We start from the raw sequence: 22,870 nt of genomic DNA, 5'->3' as shown, positions 1-22,870 counted from the left end.
ACACACGTGAAAAGAGGCGCTGCAGCACTGTGAGAAGAATTAGCATAATAGGGCTCCTTCAATCATTAATGAAATCCTAATGATTTATTATTTTGGTCAGTGTGAGCATCAATGTTTGCTTTCTTAGTGAGAATCAGTGTTATGGTGGAACAAGCTCATTTTGAGACATGTATGTGTGTTTTGGGTGGTTTCAATGAATTTTTAAATGTGTTTTCAGTATTAACCAATGGTTTTTGGCAAAAAAAGTCACACTGACACATTCCTGAATTTTATTTGACCAGAGTTTAGACAAACAGAGGATTGGACAGTGCGTTGTCGTTACATCATCCACAAGAACATCCAGGAGGACCCTTGGAACCTGCCTAGCTCCATTAAAACTCTGGTGGAGAGCCTGCAGAGATTTGTGGATGGTAAGTGGAACACATGTACAAACACAAACGGATATTTAAAGAAATATGTGTAACAGTTTCAAGCATCTTGATTTCCTTCTGCCTCCACAGATGGGAAGAACCAGCTTCTCCTGGCTCTTCTGAAATGCACAGGTAGCGTAACACGTAAGCGTTCAACACAAACCAGTTCATATTCAAAGTGCAGGAGAATAATCAAACTAGAATAAACCCGTCTCTAATTTTCTAAAGAACTCTTTGGGCTGTGCAATCACTGATCAGAACTTGAAGTTCACAGCAGCAGGAAGCGTCTCATAACTGGAGTATTTTAAGTGATTCCAACAGTTTAGAGCACTTTGCAAATGAGATCATGCACAAATGCAGCCAGTTCTACATTAGGACATCTGCAGGTCCTCAAAACCATCTTCTAAGGGTATTAAGTGATAACAGAAATATGTATTAGAACTGTCAAAAATACTTTTAATTCTGTTTCTGAGTAAATGTAATTAAAAAAATAATGTAAACTTCATAGATACAACTTAATCATGAATGAAATGCCGCCTGGTGTTTTTATTTATATTATTTCAATTGCGATATGATTTGGAATATTAGGGGGAAATTATAATTGTTGAATACATATTTAACCTAAAATGACTATAAAATGATCATCACATGTTTTAAGAGGATTTGCACCAAACAGGTATTTTTTATTGAGTCTTAGGAATATCTTTTCTGCAGCACACAATCACTTAATGCAAAATATGTGAAAATACTCTGAATAGTTTCACATATTTTGCCTTTACCAAGTATTCCACTTAGTGATTAGATATTTCATCAGTCCATATACAATTGTGTATATATATATATATATATATATATATTACATGGATGAAATTGGATTTATTATGCAGACCTAGTCTCCAGTATGTTTCTAAAGGTTTAAGTTAACAGCGTTTTATTCTCCTGATTGGGCACATGTCCAGGTGGAGGCCAGTGGTTGTGTGTTTGTACACGGATCAGGTTGGTGTCAAAGCCCATGATGCTGCAGTCCCTTTGAACCGTGCACAGTGGCATATGGTGCTAGTTAGTGGGAGGTATCCTCTCAGGGGATTCAGTCCAATGGAATAAAGTATGTATTGGATCACCTCCAGGAGTAATGAGGAAGGTTACAGTGGGAGGCCTCACCTTCTTATTCCCACTGATCTCCCCCTTTGTCCCCCCTCCGTCTGACACTCACTCTCTCCCTCCACCCCAGATACGTCTCTGCAGCTGCGACGGGACGTGATCTTCTGCCAGGCGGCGACGGGCGCTCTGTGCACGCTGGCGGAGCAGCTGCTGGCGGCGCTGCGGTCGCGGTTTAACAACGCCGGCGAGTACCAGGAAGATGGAAAGGAGACCAGCCGCAAGTGGCTGGAGCAGATATCTGTCATCGGCGTGCTGCTGCACTTCCAGTCCACACTAGCACCGCACCTGGTGAGGACAGATGTGCTGTTTTTATTTCACAAGAAATGGATGTAGCTAAGGTGGATGCCATTCCGTTTCAGAATTAGTCTTACTTGATGCATTTTTAAGCAAAGATGCAGTGGCTGTATCCACTCTTGTGACGTGTCCTGGGTTTTTTCTTTTGTGAACAATCTTGGGTTCTTCTTTCAAGCCATCTTCACAAGATAGTACAACCATACAGATAGAAATAATTAAATCATTTTGTAAAGATAAATAAGGGCAAGGAAGCCTTGTTTGCAGTCCTATCATCATTATCATTCACACACTTTTTAACATATTTAGTGATTTACACATGATTTACCATAACGTTTCATCATTGTACACAAAGTTGGCAATGAGTTTCTCCATATGATCTTAATATTTATAAAAGTATTCATATATCTACAACCATGTTTTACATAAAGGATATAACCAGGTCTTTTGGAGTGTCCTAGGTTTTAATGTTTTTTCCAGCAATGCAGCTGTCCTCTCCTCCTGCTTCTTACTCTCAAACCTCTCCTCCTGCTTCTTACTCTCAAACCTCTCCTACTCTTCCAATTCTGAGCTTTCTTTTTCTCTGCCCGGCAGAAAGAGGAGCGCACCATGCTGGAAGACACCAAGGCGGCCCTGTTGGACTTGGACAAAGTCACTGTGTTCTTCAGGCAACTGGAGGACGAGTGTCTCGTCGCAAGTAAGAGATCCATCCACAAAGACTGACTTTGCCCATTCAAACCGCACTGCTGCTAATGAGCAGCTGTATGGTTTGAGCAACTCTGAATAAGTTCCATTATGTGGACGTGCGGTAGCCATTGAGGGGGAGAAATTGCCATTTTGCCGTTGCAGCTTTCATTTTCTGTTCAACAGAGAGCTAAAACAACACTATAATGGCTCCATAAATCATCTCAAACAATGGCAGTTGTCCCCGTTGTCCTTGCATCACAGATAGATGATCCCTTCCTGACAGGCTGTGAGGGGCTTCATTTAAACTGCATTGCTAAAACACATGCAGTGATAGATATGCACAGACAGCCCATTTGAAATATTCTCGCACCAACCGCAGTACGTGCTGTAGTAGAAAACTGCTCAAGGTCGGAACATTTATTTCCGAGTAAGCATTCAAATACAATCGTGCACTTCAGCACTTTCTTTTGAGGATGCATGGGCAGGTTGTTTGTAGCGGGGCATTGTGAGCATCTTGACACGCTCTCCTGGGCGTATTTGTGCCTTTAATAACTTCAGTATCTGCATTCAGTAAAGGTGCTCCTGGCCACCAGAAGCTTAAATAGCCAAAGGATACAAAAGGACTGCATCCTGAATCACGTCTCTTTTCAGAAGCCTCAATATGGCCAGCAGAGATTGCCGCTCAAAGGGAAAAGCACAACATGCACTTCCCATTTGGGAGGAAAAGCCTTGGATAAAGCAGGGATTTGCTATTTTGGAGCAAAAAGTGTACACATGCATACATTTTGAATATGCAAACTAATGCATGTTGATACGGTTTTAGCTTAGTCACTGTACTGTACAGTGCAAACCTATCTCTTAAACCCTGATGTAAAAAAAGGTGCATTTTCTGCTCAGACTGCTGCAGTGCAGGCAGATGGTTTGTGGCAGTACCGTCCATTGGCCAGTATTGATTTGCTAATAGCATCTTGAGCACGCTGTGAGCTGCTGGTAGGGGAGGAATCATGAAAGCACCACAGAGTCTGAGGCCCCAGAGTTCAGCCTGAAGCATCACAGCCAATTCCACAGGATTACAGCTTGATGGGTTCTTGAGAAAAGAGCACTGACCCCAGAGGTTGCTCTGTAAAAGGTCATCGCATCCATTTTCTGGGAACTGCTCATGCACCACTGTCAGAAAGTGTTAGGAGTCATAAATTATTACTGGTTATATGTTGTTTGTAGGATGAGATAAGGTTACATTGAATTAATGTATTCAAAAGCAGTTGAAAAAATCATGAACAATTATAAGACATAATAGAGATATCTGAAATCAGACAGCCCTAACCGAAGATTGAGAATAGGTTTTTATGATATATGTTACTAACTCTAATAATATCTTGTCTAAACAATGGTTTAAAATAAGTAAAATATATAATAAACACAGACCGTGTGTATAAGTCTGATTTAAATTGTTTTATTTTAAGGGTTTATGATTTGAGAACAGGTTAAAATCTAGGTGTTTCCAGTGTAATCTTTTCAAACCGTTTGGGGGGAAACATTGCTATGTAAAAACAATCTGTATCAGCTTTTTTTTCTTTTCCTCCATGGACTCTAAATTAAAATGACATAGGATATGTGCTTGGAGGTTACATAACGGTGGAGAACTTAAAACTAACTTAAAAAAAAGGATGTCTTGAGTCCTATTTAGAACATGATGTTGTGGTGCACTTCAGCCTCTTGTGGCCGAAATCAATATTACAACAACAAACAGTATCCTGCCAAAACTACACGTGTCTTTTTTTAATTTACTGTCAAACTTCACTATTACCTTCTATATTATTAATGCTGGATATGTAACTGTTTGAGTTCACTCTGTAGAAGTCTGTCACAAATGATCTGAGGGTACCTTAAGGTCACTAACTTCATAGCCCCTTACCCTTCTCATGTTCTCATTTATTGAGTATCTTAGCGAGAGAGACAACTTGATCAAATAGCAGTCTTGCTAAAATCTCTTCTGTCTTTGTTTATGTGTTGCAGACTCACCAGTGTGTTACCAGGTGGAGGGCAGCAGACAGGCCCTGAGGGTCACCCTGTTCCTGGACAGCTGTCACTTCAGTGAGCTGCCCAGCCGGCTGCAGAACGGAGGCAGCCTCAAACTGCACACCGTCCTCTTCACCAGGGGTAAGACTGGGCGGGCCGGGACCAAAGAGCTAGAGGGACTTAAAAAAACTGGAAGTCAGGGGTGGAGATAAATAAGTAAGGAAGAACACAACAATGGCTCTCAGGGCTGGGTGTTGTTCCTTTGAAATGTAATACCCGAGTACCAGATAATAGTCAGGAGCCTAATTATCTGAAGAGGTCTCCCCTTTGTCAAAACAAGGCCACCTGGTCATTAAAAATGGCAGAAACACCAACAATAGTTCCACGATTAAAATCTGTGTTTATTAGAAGTTTTTCGATGACAATGTACATCCTAAAAGGCTCGAGAGCCAATTAAACTAAATCTGATAACCTATAAATAATGATGACCAATGTGTTAAATGATAAAATCCTTTTTAAATATATAGTTAAATCCTAATTCCATTATAAAGGTGAACGGAGCCAAATGGGAGTGTTGGACTTTATCGGAGGGCATGAAATATCTTCTGTAGACTTCAAATTGTATAATCTAAGAACACTCTCAGTGCAGTATGCAGCCTCTCACTCATGCACATTTCCTGAAAGCATTATATGCTTTTATTAAGTTACATTGAAGCCTTTTATTGGCCATTTAAAACACTCCACCATTGCATCCTCCTTTGCTGCCATTCGCCTCATAGCTCTCCATCACTCCGCTGGCCTAGAATGAATGGATAGCATTAGGCATCACTCCTGTCTGCCAAATGGCCATTAATTTTCCACAGACAAGTGCCAGTTGGAACACTAACCCAATGAGAGAGCTCATATTGTTCCTGTGTAAGTTAACGTGGAGCAGAGTGCTCCGTTGTGCAGATCTGTGGAGGAACACTCCCACCTACTGGAAACTAGTCTTTACTGCAGGCTGTGTGGAAGAATTGCAATACACAGTAGCAGATGTTGACGTTTTTTGTGACCATTGTCTGTTAAGACTCATATTATCGCATCCTCAAACCTTTTTTTGTTAGAAGGCATGATAAATGTTATCATATTACTGTGTGTAAATCTAAATGCCTCCTGCCTGTTTAACCCAGCTCTGGAGCGTCCGGAGGGAGTGTCCCAGCAGGACTACGCAGCCATGGAGGAGATCCAGCAGCGCACCAACGCTGTCTCACTGGAGAAGGTCAAGGCTTACTACCGCAGACTCAGGTACAGCTACAGTACACTGCATCACAGCCCTCCAGAGGAGTTACTCACCAGCACTCAGGATCTATTTCACCTTAAAGGGAGAGTTCAGCCCGTGGTGTTGCATAACATGGCAGAAACTACACTTCCATTGCTTTACTCTGAGCTATTATTAAGGGGCTAGAATATTTTTTGGGTGGGACTCATTTATTTAAACCTGTCCCACACCCACCAACTAAGGATTTGTATTGGCTACATGTGAACACAGAGTTTAACAATTAGCCTTATTGGGCCCCTTTAATTTGATGAACAGGTCAAAACACTGAAAATCTTCCTTTTTGCTTGATCTCTATCCGAAAATAAAATGTATTTTATGTGCAAGACAAGCTGAGAATAAAACCTCATGTGTATTTAAGTGCTATAACTGTCATGTCGCAATTCTTTTTCTTTAAATAGAGGTAAGGTTTACAAGTTACATATATATGAATGCTTTTAGTTGTTTCATTTTTTCTAGTTTATTGTTTTTGTTCATTCCCTGTAACACGTTTTTTTTACGTCAGTAATTTCTCATATGAGCATGTACATTCCTGGGATATGACTCATGCAACATCAATACATGATGATATATGTACCATAGCAGATGCATAATCCATAAAGTGAAGATGACTCAGCTCTCACACACAGCGTGCTGCAATAACAATCTGTACATTTCCAATCAAGGTGGTGAGGTTTTCAAAACTGAAATAGATATGTTTTTCTATTCCAACAGAGCTTTCTATTTGGAGAAATCCAATCTTCCTACAGACTCAAACACCACAGCAATGAAGATCGACCAGGTAAATACAAACCTACCCCGATACATTTTTCATGTATTTCTCTTGCAGTCAATTTGGTCTTATATCACTTGCATCCTGTTCTTGTAACATAAGTCAATTTTTCTATATAATGTTGTGACTGAATATAAATGCAAGCACAGATACTGGGCCTTGAAGTTAGAGACCTCCAACCAAGCATTTCAAAAGTAAGATGAACTGGTGTCCTGTTCCCCACACTGGGACCCCCACCCCCCCCCCCCCACTCCACTGTAGCTGCTCAAGACTCCCCTATTAACTCCAACTAACCTCAACATTATAAACCGCCTCCATTTGAACCTCAGTGATGATTGGATTAGAAATCAAACGGTAGTGTCCCAAACTGACTGTAGCTGAACTAGATTCCAGTTATTAAAACCAATAGAACATACAGTAGTGTTAATATCTAGATCTATAATGTCACCTTTTTATTTGTACAATGATTTGTGTCATTTTTGAATGTTTTCTGCTGGTGCGCCATCTTAACAAGCCATTTACTTTACTTAGTCTAGTCTTCAATAATCAAATATATAAATTGCATAAGCCCTGAGCATGTCAACTTTCTGTAGCCTCATAAACCTATACAAATTGCAACTAAGTATTAGAAAAAGAAAATACATATTGACTCTATAAATCACATGTTTTGTATTGAGAAATATAATTACATTTTAATACAAATATATATATATAACTCTTTTCTATCAAAAAACAAGTAATATGATCTCAAAATACAAAAAAATACAAATCTAGTTTCTGTCTAATTTAATGGATATTAATGTACTATTTGGTAGTATTGTGTTTTTTAAATATACTGTCTTGCCTTAAGAACATTTTCAGAACTACAGTACGTAGGAAATCAATAATTTTTATGTAGTTTTAACTGTATATACCAATAAACTGAATTGCACTAAATAATACTCTAAATGACTTGGTGAGATGGCCACTTTTGCCACACTGTACTGTAACTTTTTTCAGCTGTCCATTTAACCGCTGACCCTCTCTGACCTTGGTTTCCTCCTCACAGCTGCTGCGACCCCTCAACACGCTGGACGACCTGTGCCGACTCATGCAGTCGTACGTCAACGTGCGGCACAGCGCCCAGGGCCACCCGTCAGGTGTCAGCGTGCTGTGCGTGTCCTCGGAGCTGTGTAACCGCCTGGGAGCCTGCCACATCACCATGTGTGGCACCGGCATGCAGAGGTCAGCCTGGCACCACCCTAACACGATTAGACTGATTGTGAAGCACCACTCGACTGTCAGCTGGAATAAAGATTAGCGCAGTGGACTGAGGCTTCAACTCACAGTTTTGAATTCATTTCTACTGCTGATACAGATGTCCATATATATCAACCCTATTAGTGTCTTTCTTACTGACCTATCACATGTTTTTATTTTTGGCAGATGTACCTTGAATGTGACACTGGAGCAGGCAATGATACTATCGAGGAACCACGGTCTCATGCCGCGCTGCATCATGCAGACCATGGATATAATGCGCAAACAGGTACAACTCTAAGGCAGATTATTTGCACGTTTTTCTTTATAAATTATTTCAGAAAAACTAGAAAAAAACCTTTTTCACTCTTATTTTAACATCCTTTCGTTACCTTAGAAATTAATTTAGTAGAAACTAGGACTGGGCATAATTCAGTAATGCAAAATGAATGAGTGAATATTCTTTTTATTTTTTCACATTCATTATTACGTCTTTCGTTAAATACCTGAGCTTGTTAAAGTAGTAAACAGAAAACAATTAGATTAGAAATATGTATTTAAACAACAGAACTTTTTAATGATAACTAGGTATAATCACATTGTCACGGTACTGATATACCAAAAGTGGTTTAGTATTAATACCTCCTCATAACCCAGCCTTCATTTGATACACAGTTAGAGTTACTATAGTGGTCGAACATTTCTCTCACCTACTCTTTAACTGAACCAGAACAATTCTACCACATTGATGCATTTGGTCAATTGTATCAAATAATAATCGATGTGTTTTATGATAATGCATCTGCTTTACAGCAAGTATTTCTAGACATATAGAGATTTTTGGATGCTGAGCCAGCATTTATGTGGGCCGCGGAGGAACTGCAAAATGTTGTTGTTTATGGTCGTAATTTACAAGGCTAGTTCATTTTTGCATAATTAGGAATGTTCATTTGTTTTTGATCATTACAGTTGACAGTGGCATAATATATTTTTAAGGTCCAGTATTTTAGTTATTGTCATGTTTTGTTTTTCTTATGTATTTGAATGAATGTGGTCCAAATACGTTTTTTAGCAATCAAAACTGGGCTTGAAGTTGCAAAACTCTTTAGAACCTTTGCTTATAGCATATTTGTTCTCTTTTAATAGGGGCCAAGAGTTGAGCTCTCTGCTAAAAATCTCAAAGTTATGGACCAGATGACTCCAGCATTCCCAAGGTACTGTATACAACTTCATTTAGCATCTTTCTTATGCCATCAGAAAATAATATGGTCTTGGACAAGATGGATTTTCTCACATCCAGTTGTTCTTTTTCCACAGGCTCTTCAAGCTGTGTTTGCCACCTTCAGATGGAGACCTCTAAAGAAAACCGTCACTTCAGCAAGCTTGTCAGAGAAAGGGTGAATGTGAAGGATATGACGAGAGATGACATTAACAAAAGAGTGCGAGTCTCACCGGTTTCTGTCCAGGAGATCCTCCCCCACTGCTCCATTTTCAGGGATCATTCCATCACGGATACCACTAGTCTTCTGTGCAGAGTACAGACAAAACACAACTGTACAAATGACTAATGACAGCTACCAGAGAGCATCTACAGTGATAATGACACAGCCTGAAACTCAAGACTATGTACTGCTGTTGGAAGCCAACCAGATAGAAGTGTTATTGCTTTGCCTGTCTGTCTACACACATCTGGTGCGAACATATTCACAAGTTAAGAGGAGAGGCCAACTTCAGGCATCACCCAATGATTAAGCTCCTCATCAAACTCTTATTATTAACTGGATTAACCAAACTACCTTTTAGTTGACTGTCATCTTATGTCTTGGACTGCAACTCCTGTCTCTTTCTCTGTTTGGCTGGTGTTCCCCAGGGCTTAATGCTGGGACCCCGAGAGAAGTGGAATACCCTGGTATTTGACATATGTTGGCTGACTGAATAGATTTGAAAGTCAAAGAATAGACAGAGAGATGAAAGTAGGGTTTGATGGAAAGATGAAAAGACGGATGATAGAGGGGGAGGGCTGCTCTTTCAGCCCTTTGCATGTGGTTACTGTGCAATTACTGTAGGTTTTAGTGTGAGTACTGTATTACGGCACTATATGAAGGATAGTTATTTATTGTGTCCGGAAGGAGTATTTTTATCCCTCACTTATACTATATCAGGTATTAAAGAATCTAAAAGCATTCCATCCTCCGTATTGAACAGTATTTAAAGGACCAATGGCATGCCTTTTTTTAATTTTATTTTTAAGACTTAACTGCTTGTGTGTGTGTGTTTTTTTAAATGTATTGACACGTCATATAACGTCAGGAAGTGTTACATTCAGGGAGAGCAAAAGGAGGGAAGAGGAGCAGAAGCTAGCTAATCCGAATCAGGACAAAGGAAGCTAAATCAAACCATACAAGGCTGCTTGTCATAAGCACACGATTCAACAGGTTATTAAATTATTAATATATTAATTCAAAATGTGCTAGTTGAAGGATTGCCTTCTGTCAACTAAGACATTATTTTGATTTTTTTTTTTAATTGGTTTTTACATTGTCTGGGAACTGTTGTATTTACTGTAGGTATTCAAATAAGCACAATGATTGGTCCATTCAAGTGTTAGCAAAAAGTACTGTAAGCAGTTTGTGGGTGACGTCAACAAAGGGATCGTTTCAGAGCTGAAACACAGTAACATTATTTTACAAAATATTTTAAGTTGTACATACAAACTGTAGCAAAGTCAGATAATAATATATAGGATATGTCTGATTAATGCTATAAGGGAAATTTGATTATTTTGATGGTGTAATACAGTAATTGTGATCATGACTGTGCATTTTGAAGAGTTTCTCTTTGCTGAGCGTAACCTCACTGACAACGTTTTGACTGTTAAAAAGGTTGGACATGCATTTCATAACTCTGTCTGGACATGCTGCGTTCATTAGGCAGATCACTTAGTCCTTTTTATTTATTTAAAAGCAATCGGAGCATGTGAGAATAATCTCCCCACATCCCTTGGCAGTAGCATGGCCACTGTCAATTTCAACCCTCTGTTGACATGTAAGACTCAGCGGATATTTCTCCTTCCCCCTCATCAAATGTGCTCTTAGTCCGAGCAGTGTATATTGTATAAAAATCCCAGAATGCAGCATTTATTACCATAATCTGGTTCTACGTGTTTTACCAGTTTAAATTAGCTAATGACTGCAGCATGTTGGTGTACTGTAGCTGGACAAACAATCATGTCACTGATTACACTTTTATTTACATTATTCTAATGTTTTTGTATATACTTTATTTGCAATTTTGATGTTGCTTGAAAATAACTGTACAAAGGAATCTTGTTTGAATCTTTCTAAAATTATCATTGTAAATGCAATCTTAACAAGTTAGAAAATAAAAATGTTCACAGTATGATGATGTTGGCAAGTGGTATCCCTCTTGTGAGGAATTTCTTTTATTCTTTTACAATTCATTGTTCTGTTTTTTTATTATGTGTTTTCTGTTTCTGTTGCTTTGGTCTACTGTGTTTGTCAGTACTTGTATATGAATGACTTGGAAGTCCACCTGATCAGCAGGCTGTCTCTACTAGCCTTTGATTGAAGTAGTTTCCTTTTGAAACTCCATAACTCTGCTTTATGTCACATTACTGAATTTGCTTCTACTCTTATGCATTTACATTATTCAGTCCTAATCCCTTAATTAATGTACATTATGTTGCCTTTTAATGCCCAGCTACGTGATTCTTTATTAGCCTTTCTTTTTTTACGTCTTAACTGCATGTTGACAGATGCCTTTAGATTTTGGCAAGTACTGTATGTTTATTTCAACATTGCTCAATCAGAGGACTCAAACATTAAACAAAAACAAAGCTTGACATAGTTTATAAGAGAGCCAACACATGAATATTGCATGATCATGCATCTTCTTCCCTGCAGAAGAGAGGATGGAAGGTTATTTTGGGGCATATTTTTTCGAAAATGCGGTGAAACCACAGGGAAGATCTTCTTCTAATCAATAACTTGTAAAGATTTGAGCCCCAAAGTGACGCACCAGACCAGCTGTTATTGCATTAGAAGACAGCTGGATGCATGTTCAATTTAACTTTGCAGTGTTCCTGTCTCATTATGATTGCAGATATATTTCTGATGGCCAACATGATAAGACTGTGCAGATAATGTGCCTCCTTGCTGTGTCTGTCAAATGGCCGGAAGGGGCTAACGTGAAAAGCATACAGTGTGCAGTTTCGCATGCTTATTGCAATTGGTTTTCTAGGGGGCACCGACACTGACTGCATTCAGGACCAGCACACACACACCCCTCAGCACCGGGGATGCATCCTCGCGGCACGGGCACGGACAACTCCTCGTTAGAGCCGACTTTAGGATGGTGAAGAAATCTCTCAACGGCGGGGTTTACCCAACTCAAGCCGGGGAGAAGAAGCACAAAGTCGGTTTTGTCGGATTGGACCCCGGGGCTCCTGAATCCAGCAGGGACGGGGCGCTGCTCATTGCGGGCTCGGACAGCACCAAGCGGAACAGCATCCTCTGCAGACCGAGGTCCAGCATCTCCGCCGGGAGACCCCGACCATCGAAGAAAAATGCCAGCTATCGGAAACTACAGAGTTTCCTCTACAATGCGCTGGAGAGACCGCGGGGATGGGCGTTCATCTACCACGCTTATGTGTAAGTAATGATCGGGGCTGCAGCTAAGTATGCACGGCCTAAGTATATTCTGGGAAACACCGGCATGATTTTTAAGGGGAGCTGATATGCAGTTTTGCCGGTTTTGTGTGTGGTTTTGCTATGATCATGTTGCGTTAAGCTTTGTCATGCTGCCATAGCTCGATTCTAGGAGGGGTATCACTTCACCTGCATAACTCCCTCTGTAACTCTCAATGTTGCATTCTCATGCTTTTAGTTGATTGAGTTATTTCCGTTTAAGTGTTTATGATGAGGTATTGTGATCCTTCAGCTATGTTTGACACGTGCACACTTTTTTTTCATAGATTAGAGTTGTATTGCGGCAGCGGTGTGTTTCAGCACCGCGGTATGTGGACAGCTCCGCGCCGCGTCAGTACTTTCACTAATTAATGTGGCAGACAGTCCTGCTCTACTGTACTGTGTGTGTGTGTGTGTGTGTGTGTGTGTGTGTGTGTGTGGAGTTAGTGATGTGTGATCTTCTGGGTTGTCAGCAATGCATTGCAAAACATCAATTTTTCTGGATAACCCAAATCTCCCTTATTTGTGTTTCACATTAAAGGGGCACTCTAACACTTTAGTAATGCATTTCCTTTAGGCTGGGGGCTTAAGAAGAGATAGAAACAAAAAGGCAATCGGTGCAGCAGACGCTGAGCAAATCACACTTAAATCCTGCATTTCCCAAGATGCAACACCCCCTGACTCGTAATTGATCACTTCTTTTAAAATGAATGTCTGAAATGCAGACTCCATGTCAAAAAAAAAAAATGGTCACACTCTTTTTGAGAAGATATCCCAATTAATAGTAAACTGACCTTTATGTTTAAAGGGGACATATCATCCTAATCTTTTGGGTTCATACTTGTATTTTGGGTTTTTACTGAAACATCTTTACATGTTTTAATGGTCAGAAAACATTTTATTTTTCTCATACTGTCTGTTTGATTATACTTGTAGTCATTCTTGTTCTGAAACACTCTGTTGTAGTGCCTGTCTCTTTAAGGCCCCTTCCCAAAAAACTCCAGCCTGCATGTGACATGTCTTTCAATCCCGTGTTGTATGACTGACCCACACAAACAAAGTACCATGTTGTCTTATTTCACAGTTGTGTTCACTTCAAGTGTATGTTTAAAAGTCCTTATTAGTCTCATCTAACACATAACTTGCATTTGTTTGGTGTGTGTGAAAAATAGTAATTCCAGTATGTTAGCCTACATATTCTCCAAGATGAAAATGTGGGTAGACCCTCCATCCATGCCTGAATCCTTTACATCCAGTGATGCTGATTGCTTGGTAGTATGAGGTTGAATCACAGCATTAAGGAATTCACTGCACAGCATCTCCCCACCCCAGAGACTCCCGGATGCAGGAGCCTGTGTGCTTTAATGTGAAACCACACACACAGACACACACACACAGACACACACACACACAGACACAGACACACACTCACACACTCACACTGGCCCCCTGGGTACTTTTGGAATATTAACGCAGTACGATAACAGCCAGCAAAAACTCCTTCTTTGCCATTTGGTTTGCTTTGTTTTGATATTTATTTACCAATGTCACTCTTAAGAGGTAGTGTTAATTACGACGCTGAAGTTGGCTTCCGATTCAGAGCTTCCGATTCGGCAGTTAAGGGGAAAGTTAAGGGAAATTTAATTTACAGCGCTGAGCGAACAATCCTCCGTGTTTTAACCTCTTAAATCGCTGCATAGCCGATTTATTTGGACTGGATTATCCCAGAGAGGCTAAACATTCTTTATAACACAGCTTGAGATTTGTGAAAATTAAAAAAAGGAAGATTTCAGTGCTTTTTTCGCATCTAGACCACATAAGAGGCGTGTGGCGCAGTGGATAGAGCCTTGGTATGGGAAACAGATGGTCACAGGTTCAAACCCCCTGCAGTCAGCATGTCGTTGTGTCCCTGGGCAAGACACTTCACCCCAAATTGCTCCTGTGGGGATTGCCCACAGTAATGAGTATGTAAGTCGCTTTGGATAAAAGCGTCTAACAAGCAACATGTCATGTCATGTAATAAAAAGACCAGGTCCTAATCTAAAACTCTAAAAATCTTTGTTTTTTGTGACCAGTTAGACTCATTAAGGCCATTGTTTCCCTTTATAAGTGCAACTACGGAAGTGGATTGGAGTCTTTCAGAGCCTGTCACAGTTCCAGATCATACCAGTGTAAAGCTATATGTACATTAGTAATCATAGTTTTTCTATGTCAAAAAAAGTATAAACAGCATGCAACAATATCAAAACGTGCTAAACATGCTCACTTTATTATATTTGTGTTGCAAAGGTCATGCCACAGTCTGATAAGAATAACTTGTTTAAGAATTCAAAATGCAGCCCCCACTTCAATCCATAAAGCATTCCAAATATATATCATGTGCAGTGCTCATTAGTAGCCGTCATCCCATGCAGTTTAAATATACTGGGACCCCAGCAAGGCAGCGTTACACTGGTGAGTACATGTGAAAGGATTTCAGGAGCCTTTTTGCTTCATTTACATTATTTTAGTGGTTTGAGTAAGAGTACTTTTTAGAAATTCTAACAATGTATTTTTTTAAATGTATGAAACTAAAAAAAGTCTCCATACCTGTTAAATAACAAACTAACTCTCTACAAATAAATTCAAGATGTTTTTTAAGATAGACTATATACATGTTCTGAAGCCACTGTGGCCTCAGGATGCTTCCGACACAACATTCAATAGCTTTAGCCAACGAGCTGCTGGGTCAGGTGAGGCTGCAGCAGCTCTGTGCCCTGATGTGAGCTACATCATCTGTCTTTTGGAGTATGTGGTGTTCTACGGCTCTGTGCCTGTTAGCATGTTAGCCTAGCTCCTGCTGGGTGACAGACCCTGCAGTTTGTGATGGACTCTTACCGCTGATGCACTGGCAGAAAGAACATAATTGCGAGGACTGGTCTCCTGAAAAGCAGGTGCAGCCTACAAACAAGAGCAGGGAGGAGGAGACACATGTTGGCACAGTCATGCATTACAATCATAAAGCAGAACAACAAAAACAGTTAGCCAAAAGCAAAGCTGGATCATTTATTAATTTCTGTTAAAGCATAAACAGTTAGAATGCTTTAGTAAGTTTTGCTTTAACTTTAATAAAATGATCCTGTGAGGATAATAAGTGAATTTGAAGCAGACTCAGTGTCAGGGTTGGGGAAAAATAGGACCCAAATGCAGTAAAAGGACTAAAAGGTCAGGTAACAAAAAGCGAGCTTTATTTCCCAAAGCTGAATGACAAAAGAAAACGAGGAACAATTTAACATACCAAAACCAGGGGGAGTGCGAGGAGGAAGGATCAGGACAAAAAACCTCAGGAACAAACATGGAGCGTGACAGGTAGCATGGACAAGAGCAAAGAGACTAACAGGTATCATAGACGAGAAACGACGACGAACAGACATGGAGCACAGGGGAAGACAAGACCATGCAAAAAAAGCACTGAAATCTCCCTTTTTTGTATTTTCACAAATAGAATAAAGGTTTCACAAATCTCAAACTGTGTTATAAAGAATGTTTAGACTCTCTGGGATAATCCAGTCCAGATTTGATGAGTCTAGGTATAGTGGTTTTAGATCAGGACCTGGTCTTCTGTGGTCAAGATGCGAAAAAAGCACTGAAATCTCAATTTTTTAAATTTTCACAAATAGAATTAAGGTTTCACGAATCTCAAACTGTGTTATAAAGAATCTTTAGACTCTCTGGGATAATCCAGTCCAAATAAATCGTCTATGCAGCGATTTAAGAGGTTCACACACGGAGGATTGTTCGCTCAGCGCTGTAAATTAAATTTCTCTTAACTTTCCCCTTAACTGCCGAATCGGAAGCTCTGAATCGGAAGCCAACTTCAGCGTCGTGTGCTAATTCATGTCTGAATCTAGTGCAGGCAGCAGTGACGTTTTTATGGATAATATCGCTTTTAGATCCACATACACCAAGTTACCTAGTCAGTAGCATGTGTACTGTAAAAATATTACAATAGGCCTACTAGCAAAAGGATTGTCTTGAAAATGCAAGAAATAAAAGTATACTGAAAAATACCCCCTGAGGGTTATATTGTTATACTTTATGTTTTATCATTGGATTATTAGATTGAATTTGTAGTTGTTTGATATGAAGCAACATTTTTAAACCAAATAGGATTTCAACTGAATTTCTTCTATGGATTCATCTAACGATCATTTTCTCAGTGTATCCATTTGTAACATTTCACAAATTAGCGCTGCCGTCAACCAATACCCCAAAGCAACACCTTCACAGTGCTTGTTTGTCCAACACTTAGCCCCAACCCCCCAAAATATTCAACAAATGATTCAAATGAAAAGCAGTAGATATATATTTCTGCATTTTATTTTTAACACGAGTAAAGGTTTATCATATTGAAATGAATTGCAATTATGTCAGAGAATTAAACAACTAATGCCTTCAGTGTGATTTGTATATGTTCTTGTGTTTCACGGGTCTATAATGATCAAGAGAAGTACAAGTACCTCAGATTTGTTCAGTAGGCTACTTGTATACTTTCCACCACTGCTAAGATCAGAATCCTCTAAGCATGTTGTACATTAGAGAACAACTCTACATTCAAAGTTAACACTAAGAAGAACATCAGCGTACCGCGACTCTGCCTCTAACCCATCCCTCTGGTCCATACATTATTCATCGCCCCCACATCTCATTTATTCCCTCAACTCTTTTTATTTCCAGCCAGCTGATTTATGAAACTATCATGTGCTGACTTCAGTCGAATATTCCCCCTCCTCATTCATTCTTCTTTTTATCTGCGCTCCGAAAAGACGGCGTCTGACAGACAAAAAGACGGCGCTGCCTTGAGCTGATGAATAGCGTTCAGAAACGTGCTCTGCCATTTCTTTTTGATGGGCTGAAATGTTAAGCAGGTGTTTGTGTGAACGGTCGATATGTGGAACAGGAGTGCCTGTATCAAGAGAGCTCTCTGTTTGGCTGCCTCTTGTTTGTCTTTCTTTCTCCGTCTATCTATCTAGCTGCTGTCTGACACCAATGCCAAATCTAAATCTTTAGCGACTTGTAAAATGCAGCAGACTGGGTGTGAACATTTCCTATTTTCTGAGGGAGAAACTGCTTGTTCCAAGGTCCTGCTGTCAGAACAGCTGCAGTCTTCCTCAGCTCACTTTCACACACAGTTCTATAAGGAGGGACGATTTGACAGTTTGCAAAAAAGCCTTTTAATTATTCCAGGTTCTCGCTACATCTCAGCGTCCTATTCCATCTATCTTAGGGACTGCACGTTCCGCACTGTTTCAGAGATCAGGCCTGTGATATATTCACTGATTTGGCTTCAATAGGCGCCTCATTACTTTGAGTTCTCTTGCAGGAAGCAGCAGCTGAGCTGTGTGAGGAAATTGAAAGGCCTCTGCAGCTGTGAGATGACAGAATGTGTCTTTACCAATGTGGAACTGACAAAGATCTGCAAGAGAGAAGGGAAAACAAAAAGTTTAGATAGTGATCAATCGGTGGAGAGTAAAACTAATGATCCGTTAAAGTGATGCCGAGAGACAGATTGAGGACATGTTCCAGTTATTCATTATTCGGCTGAGCTGGGGAGGAAATACAGCGAGGACAGACAGATGCTGCTGCCAAGCTGCTGAGATGTGCTCTGGTTTAGAGAGAAGAGGTGTCTGATGGGAAGTGTCTTTGTATTGCCAGGGTCTGTGGTTGTGTTATGGCTAGTGATGGGTTGTGTCCCGGCTGCTATTTGGATTAAACAAAGCCCCAGAAAGCTCTCAAGATATTTTAATATTTTATTATGTTGTCACTCATTAAATCAACATGAGATTGCACTCTTGCTCAATTCAACACACAAAGGGGAGTTCCTGCTACAGTCTTATTTTGGCCGGTCATGACCAGTTAGCATATGTTAGCTAGCAGTACTAAAACTAAATATTGCTGTGTATATACTTGTGCCATTGTTCAAGTATCAATTATCCTGTTGGTGTCATTGGTGGCCACAGCTGTTGTATATCATATATAAATGCTAGCTTGAGTGAAAGATCTTAAGTTCCCTTGTAAGCTCTTTAGCGCTTTATAGAATCTTTCAGCTACTGTAATAGTTACTTTTCTTTTGTTTCATTGGGTTCATATTGTCATTTTTGCCTTCAGCTGTCTGCTCTTTTCAACAGAAAGGCTTTGACGGCACTGTACCTGCCTAGCTTTAAACGGTTAAGATAGCAACTAGCTGTTGAACAATGTGAAGCATTAGCTGCTACAGAGCACTGTTTTCCATTGGGGGGCGGAGGAGACCAAACACGGAGCTAAAAGCTGTGTGTCCAGGACCTACATTGATCAGATGGGACCATTATTGCTCCATATCTGCTGAATGTGTCAAAAAGCCATCATACAGCCATCTGTAAAAAGTTAGAATATGTCTGTTGTTGAGCTTATTTCCTGTAGTGACCAAAGACATCTGTTATTTTAGGTTAAAAGGCGATTAGTAGAATTTAAATTAAAAAAATTCGGCCTCGGTTAAAATGATATATTTTCTATATTTTACTGTTGGAATTTGGCCTTCTTTTTACTTTGTAATGCATACTTCTATAGTATTACTTACTATAACATTTCTTACTGCTACACCTGTCTGCCCTTTATGCTCTATAACTCTTGGTATCTTCTTGAAAGAGAGTCCCCTCCTTTGCTTTAGCCGCTTTTTCCCATTAAAGGCTTTTCTGTCTCACTTACACCTTCACATGACTCTCATATCTTGCACAAAGAGATACCCCTATTGCTCAGAGGCAGGGTGACGGTGTGGAGGTGCTTGCATTTACACAAGAAGAGTGCCCCAGAAAGTCACCAGCACCCTGGGGAGCCCACACAGTGGATGCCGCAGTGAGAGCACACGCTCCTCACGGGCGCTTCTCGCTTAGTGACAAATTCTTCTTTCGTTATTTGCTTTCTAGTTCGTCGCAGTCTATTTTTAACGTGAGTGAGTCTGGGAAGGTAGTGTTGTGCTGAGAGGGGCAAATCAATGTTTCTTTATCTGCAGCTCAGGAGCAAATGCAGGCTTTTCTGCTTCCAACAAATGCCCCCTCAACGTGATTGATCCAACTGATGTCATCTGGACCTCTCTGGCAACAAGTGTGTGTGTGTGTGTGTGTGTGTGTGTGTGTGTGTGTGTGTGTGTGTGTGTGTGTGTGTGTTGTGTGTGTGTGTGTGTGTGTGTGTGTGTGTGTGTGTGTGTGTGTGTGTGTGTGGTGTGTGTGTGTGTGTGTGTGTGTGTGTGTGTGTGTGTGGGTGTGTGTGTGTGTGTGTGTGTGTGTGTGTGTGTGTGTGTGTGTGTGTGTGTGTGTGTGTGTGTTGTGTGTTTGTGTGTGTGTGTGTGTGTGTGTGTTGTGTTGCTGTGTGTGTGTGTGTGGCTGTGGCTGTGGCTGTTAATTGCAAGAGTAAATTAGATTTTCTCTCAGAGGTGTTTTTGACTAGGGACAGGTGACAGATGAGAAACTGGTGCAAACATAGAGCTCTAAGGTCACCTGTGTGTGCCATGGTTACTTTGCTATCTCTATGGTTCTTTATCAATAGTGGATACACACATTCATCTGACCTTTCTGTAATCAGAAATGGATCATTTACATCTTGAGTCAATAAAAAAAAACATTGTCAGTAATAGCAATGTATTAATTGAATAGCAGTGTAATTTCAGGCCCCTTGCTTTAAGAGGAGATATGTTGCACAAAAGGAATAGTTTAGGGTATACCAACGACTATAAGAAGTGGATTTTGTCACAGGGAGGGCCTATTGTTATTTGGACTGTTGAGATTTTTTGTTGTCACCATCTTGACTTTTGCATCATTCGGTACCAGCCGTGACATGCAAGGTTGGATCAAAGCACGACAGAACTCTGAATCTAAGATCTTTCAACTCTTAAGGCTGAAAACAAACTGTGAAGGAGACAAATCTGAGACCAAAGTATAGAACAAACCAAGATGGCCCCCACCGATGGCATACCCAACAATATTGTCTATTTTTACTTTAAATCGCAACAATATTTATAAATTGAACATCGTGCTGTATTTCAGAAGGCTTAAAGTCAAAATGAAGACCACTAACTCACTAGGAACATATCTACTAAGGTAATAAATCAAGTGAGAAGTAGGGTCTTTTCCTCAGACTTCTATTCAATCAGACTTGTTTTAGCAATCCCAGGTGTCGACCCCCTGCTGGATATTAGAAAGAATACAGGTTTAAGGCAGGATTTGTCTTCACTTTCAGACCTGAAGGTTTAAAACGATTTATTTGATAGAAAATCTGGCCAATTAGCATTATAGTTGGTATCATACATACATTCCAATGAGATAATGAACATCTAGACATATATGCCCAAAACGTGTAAATAACATGAATTCACACATTTATTTCCCTCTTTGTCCTAAGACCTCATGCATAACCATGAGCTGCTTGGTCTATCGCAGCCAGTGTGATGGTGGCTTTAAGTGAATCTGTTCAATCTGCACTTTGCTGATGGCAAAGAGGAAGCGTAGCTGTTAAAGATAATTGTGTGACTGCTTCAGGAGGCAGGTTCTCCCCCCCGCCTTCAGCACCAAGTGTCCTCATTCGGAGGTACTGATGAGCCTGGCAGGGTCAGGTCAGGACAGATGCTTAAACTGATGTCCAATTTAACGTGCTTCTTTGTGCACAACATTCCAGTTCAGGAATGACATGTATTTAAGGAATTGCATTGCTTCATAAAGGAATCACCAGGAGAAACATATCCCATCAGTGTTTACATAAGCAGGACAACTGATGTTGTGCGCTTGCATAGTGCATCTTTTTGATTTGCAAGCTACAGCAAACTGAAGTTATAAGAATCCTGATGGAAAAGTTCTTAACAAAATTCAAATAGTAGCGCTATTTATCAGTATACTGTAGATTGTTTTGGTGTAAGTTGCCAATTGTGAGATATATTGTGTTAAGAGAGTGTGCCTTCTCTCCAATACTATTGAACTATATGGCCCTCTGGTTGTGGTGCTCAGGAATATATTTGAAAAATCATTACCTGGGTACAGAAAGATAATCTACACACTTTGCTGTAATCAACAAGTTCTTCTGTTTGTTTAGCACATTCACCGACACAGGCCAATAGCAATCTAGTTTCATTTTGTTGGAGAAGAGCTAGATATGTGTTCGTCCGATATCTAAATCACTGAGGAGCTCACACCAACACTATATACATTTATGAACGGAACTGAAAATAAGAGGCAAAATATGTATTTGTGATTTGTGGAAGAACTGTCCCTTAAGGTCTCAGCATCATGAATGTAGACTTGTGAAGTCGTATTAATGGATCTGTTCCCAGCATACACACCAACATGTTGGTCTTCAGACAGTGAAGTGACAAGTCACTGTTCTGTAAACGATGACATGTGAAGACTGACCTCAATATGTCACAAGAGAACAAAAGACAGAAGCATCAGATGTCTCAGCTTTGTCAGAATAATGTTCTGCAGGTGCCTGAACTATGGGTTGATAAGATGTATTGATTCCAATGGTATAATATGTTTTTTGGGTCTGATTCTTTCTATTGCTTCACTCAATGATTCCGATCCAATTTGCTGATTCAATGTACAATTTAGATGGATATGACAATAATATACCCTTGGAGACCAGTCTGGTAGATAATATATGAAAACTGGTACAACTAGTCAGAACATGACTGCCCTATTGAGTGACCTTGAAAATAAGAATAATCAACAGCTAAAGCCATCACTATTGGGCTGTGTGTGTGTGTGTGTGTGTGTGTGTGTGTGTGTGTGTGTGTGTGTGTGTGTGTGTGTGTGTGTGTGTGTGTGTGTGTGTGTGTGTGTGTGTGTGTGTGTGTGTGTGTGTGTGTGTGTGTGTGTGTGTGTGTGTGTGTGTGTGTGTGTGTGTGTGTGTGTGTGTGTGTGTGTGTGTGTGTGTGTGTGTGTGTGTGTGTGTGTGTGTGTGTGTGTGCTGGTGTTAGTTCTTCCTTGGCCCTAGGAGAAATTTGACCCCGATAGCCCACCTCCACACAATCAATATGACTTATATCAATAATGGATGAAGTAACTAAATGTAATGGAAATGTGTCACCAACCCTCAATGACTTATCACCAAACTCTCCACATCCCCTCATCTCTACGAAGTCATCTCACCTATCCTTTCTGATTGGTTTGTTATTTGTGCATCAGCTTTGTTTCAAGCTGAAGCATTTAGCTGTACACTTCCTGTTCAGCAGCAACAGCTTCGGATGTTAACAGCTGAATAAAGTGCT

General features: G+C 40.2%; 2 protein-coding genes across 3 annotated transcripts in view; both read left to right on the top strand.

The window, feature by feature from the left end:
* prex1 (phosphatidylinositol-3,4,5-trisphosphate-dependent Rac exchange factor 1) overlaps nt 1-11,308 on the top strand; it is a 94,942-nt gene extending 83,634 nt beyond the window's left edge. Inside the window, exons 30-40 of one of the 2 annotated variants that reach the window (XM_034144881.1) lie at nt 282-410; nt 501-554; nt 1,642-1,859; nt 2,457-2,559; nt 4,566-4,709; nt 5,738-5,852; nt 6,598-6,664; nt 7,704-7,879; nt 8,081-8,183; nt 9,041-9,108; nt 9,212-11,308. In XM_034144881.1, the coding sequence (XP_034000772.1) occupies nt 282-410; nt 501-554; nt 1,642-1,859; nt 2,457-2,559; nt 4,566-4,709; nt 5,738-5,852; nt 6,598-6,664; nt 7,704-7,879; nt 8,081-8,183; nt 9,041-9,108; nt 9,212-9,254 (1,220 nt within the window). In that variant the 3' untranslated portion in view covers nt 9,255-11,308. The remainder of the gene's footprint in view (nt 1-281; nt 411-500; nt 555-1,641; nt 1,860-2,456; nt 2,560-4,565; nt 4,710-5,737; nt 5,853-6,597; nt 6,665-7,703; nt 7,880-8,080; nt 8,184-9,040; nt 9,109-9,211) is intronic. The other variant, XM_034144882.1, reaches the window with a different exon arrangement.
* Nucleotides 11,309-12,180: 872 nt separating this feature from the next.
* LOC117493978 (potassium voltage-gated channel subfamily KQT member 2) overlaps nt 12,181-22,870 on the top strand; it is a 35,060-nt gene continuing 24,370 nt past the window's right edge. The window contains exon 1 of the mRNA XM_034144575.1: nt 12,181-12,564. Coding sequence (XP_034000466.1) covers nt 12,266-12,564 — 299 coding nt within the window. The 5' untranslated portion in view covers nt 12,181-12,265. The remainder of the gene's footprint in view (nt 12,565-22,870) is intronic.

The sequence above is a fragment of the Trematomus bernacchii genome, unplaced genomic scaffold (assembly GCF_902827165.1).
Source record: "Trematomus bernacchii unplaced genomic scaffold, fTreBer1.1, whole genome shotgun sequence".
Classification (NCBI taxonomy): Eukaryota; Metazoa; Chordata; class Actinopteri; order Perciformes; family Nototheniidae; genus Trematomus; species Trematomus bernacchii.
This window is presented reverse-complemented; position numbering and strand designations above follow the sequence as displayed.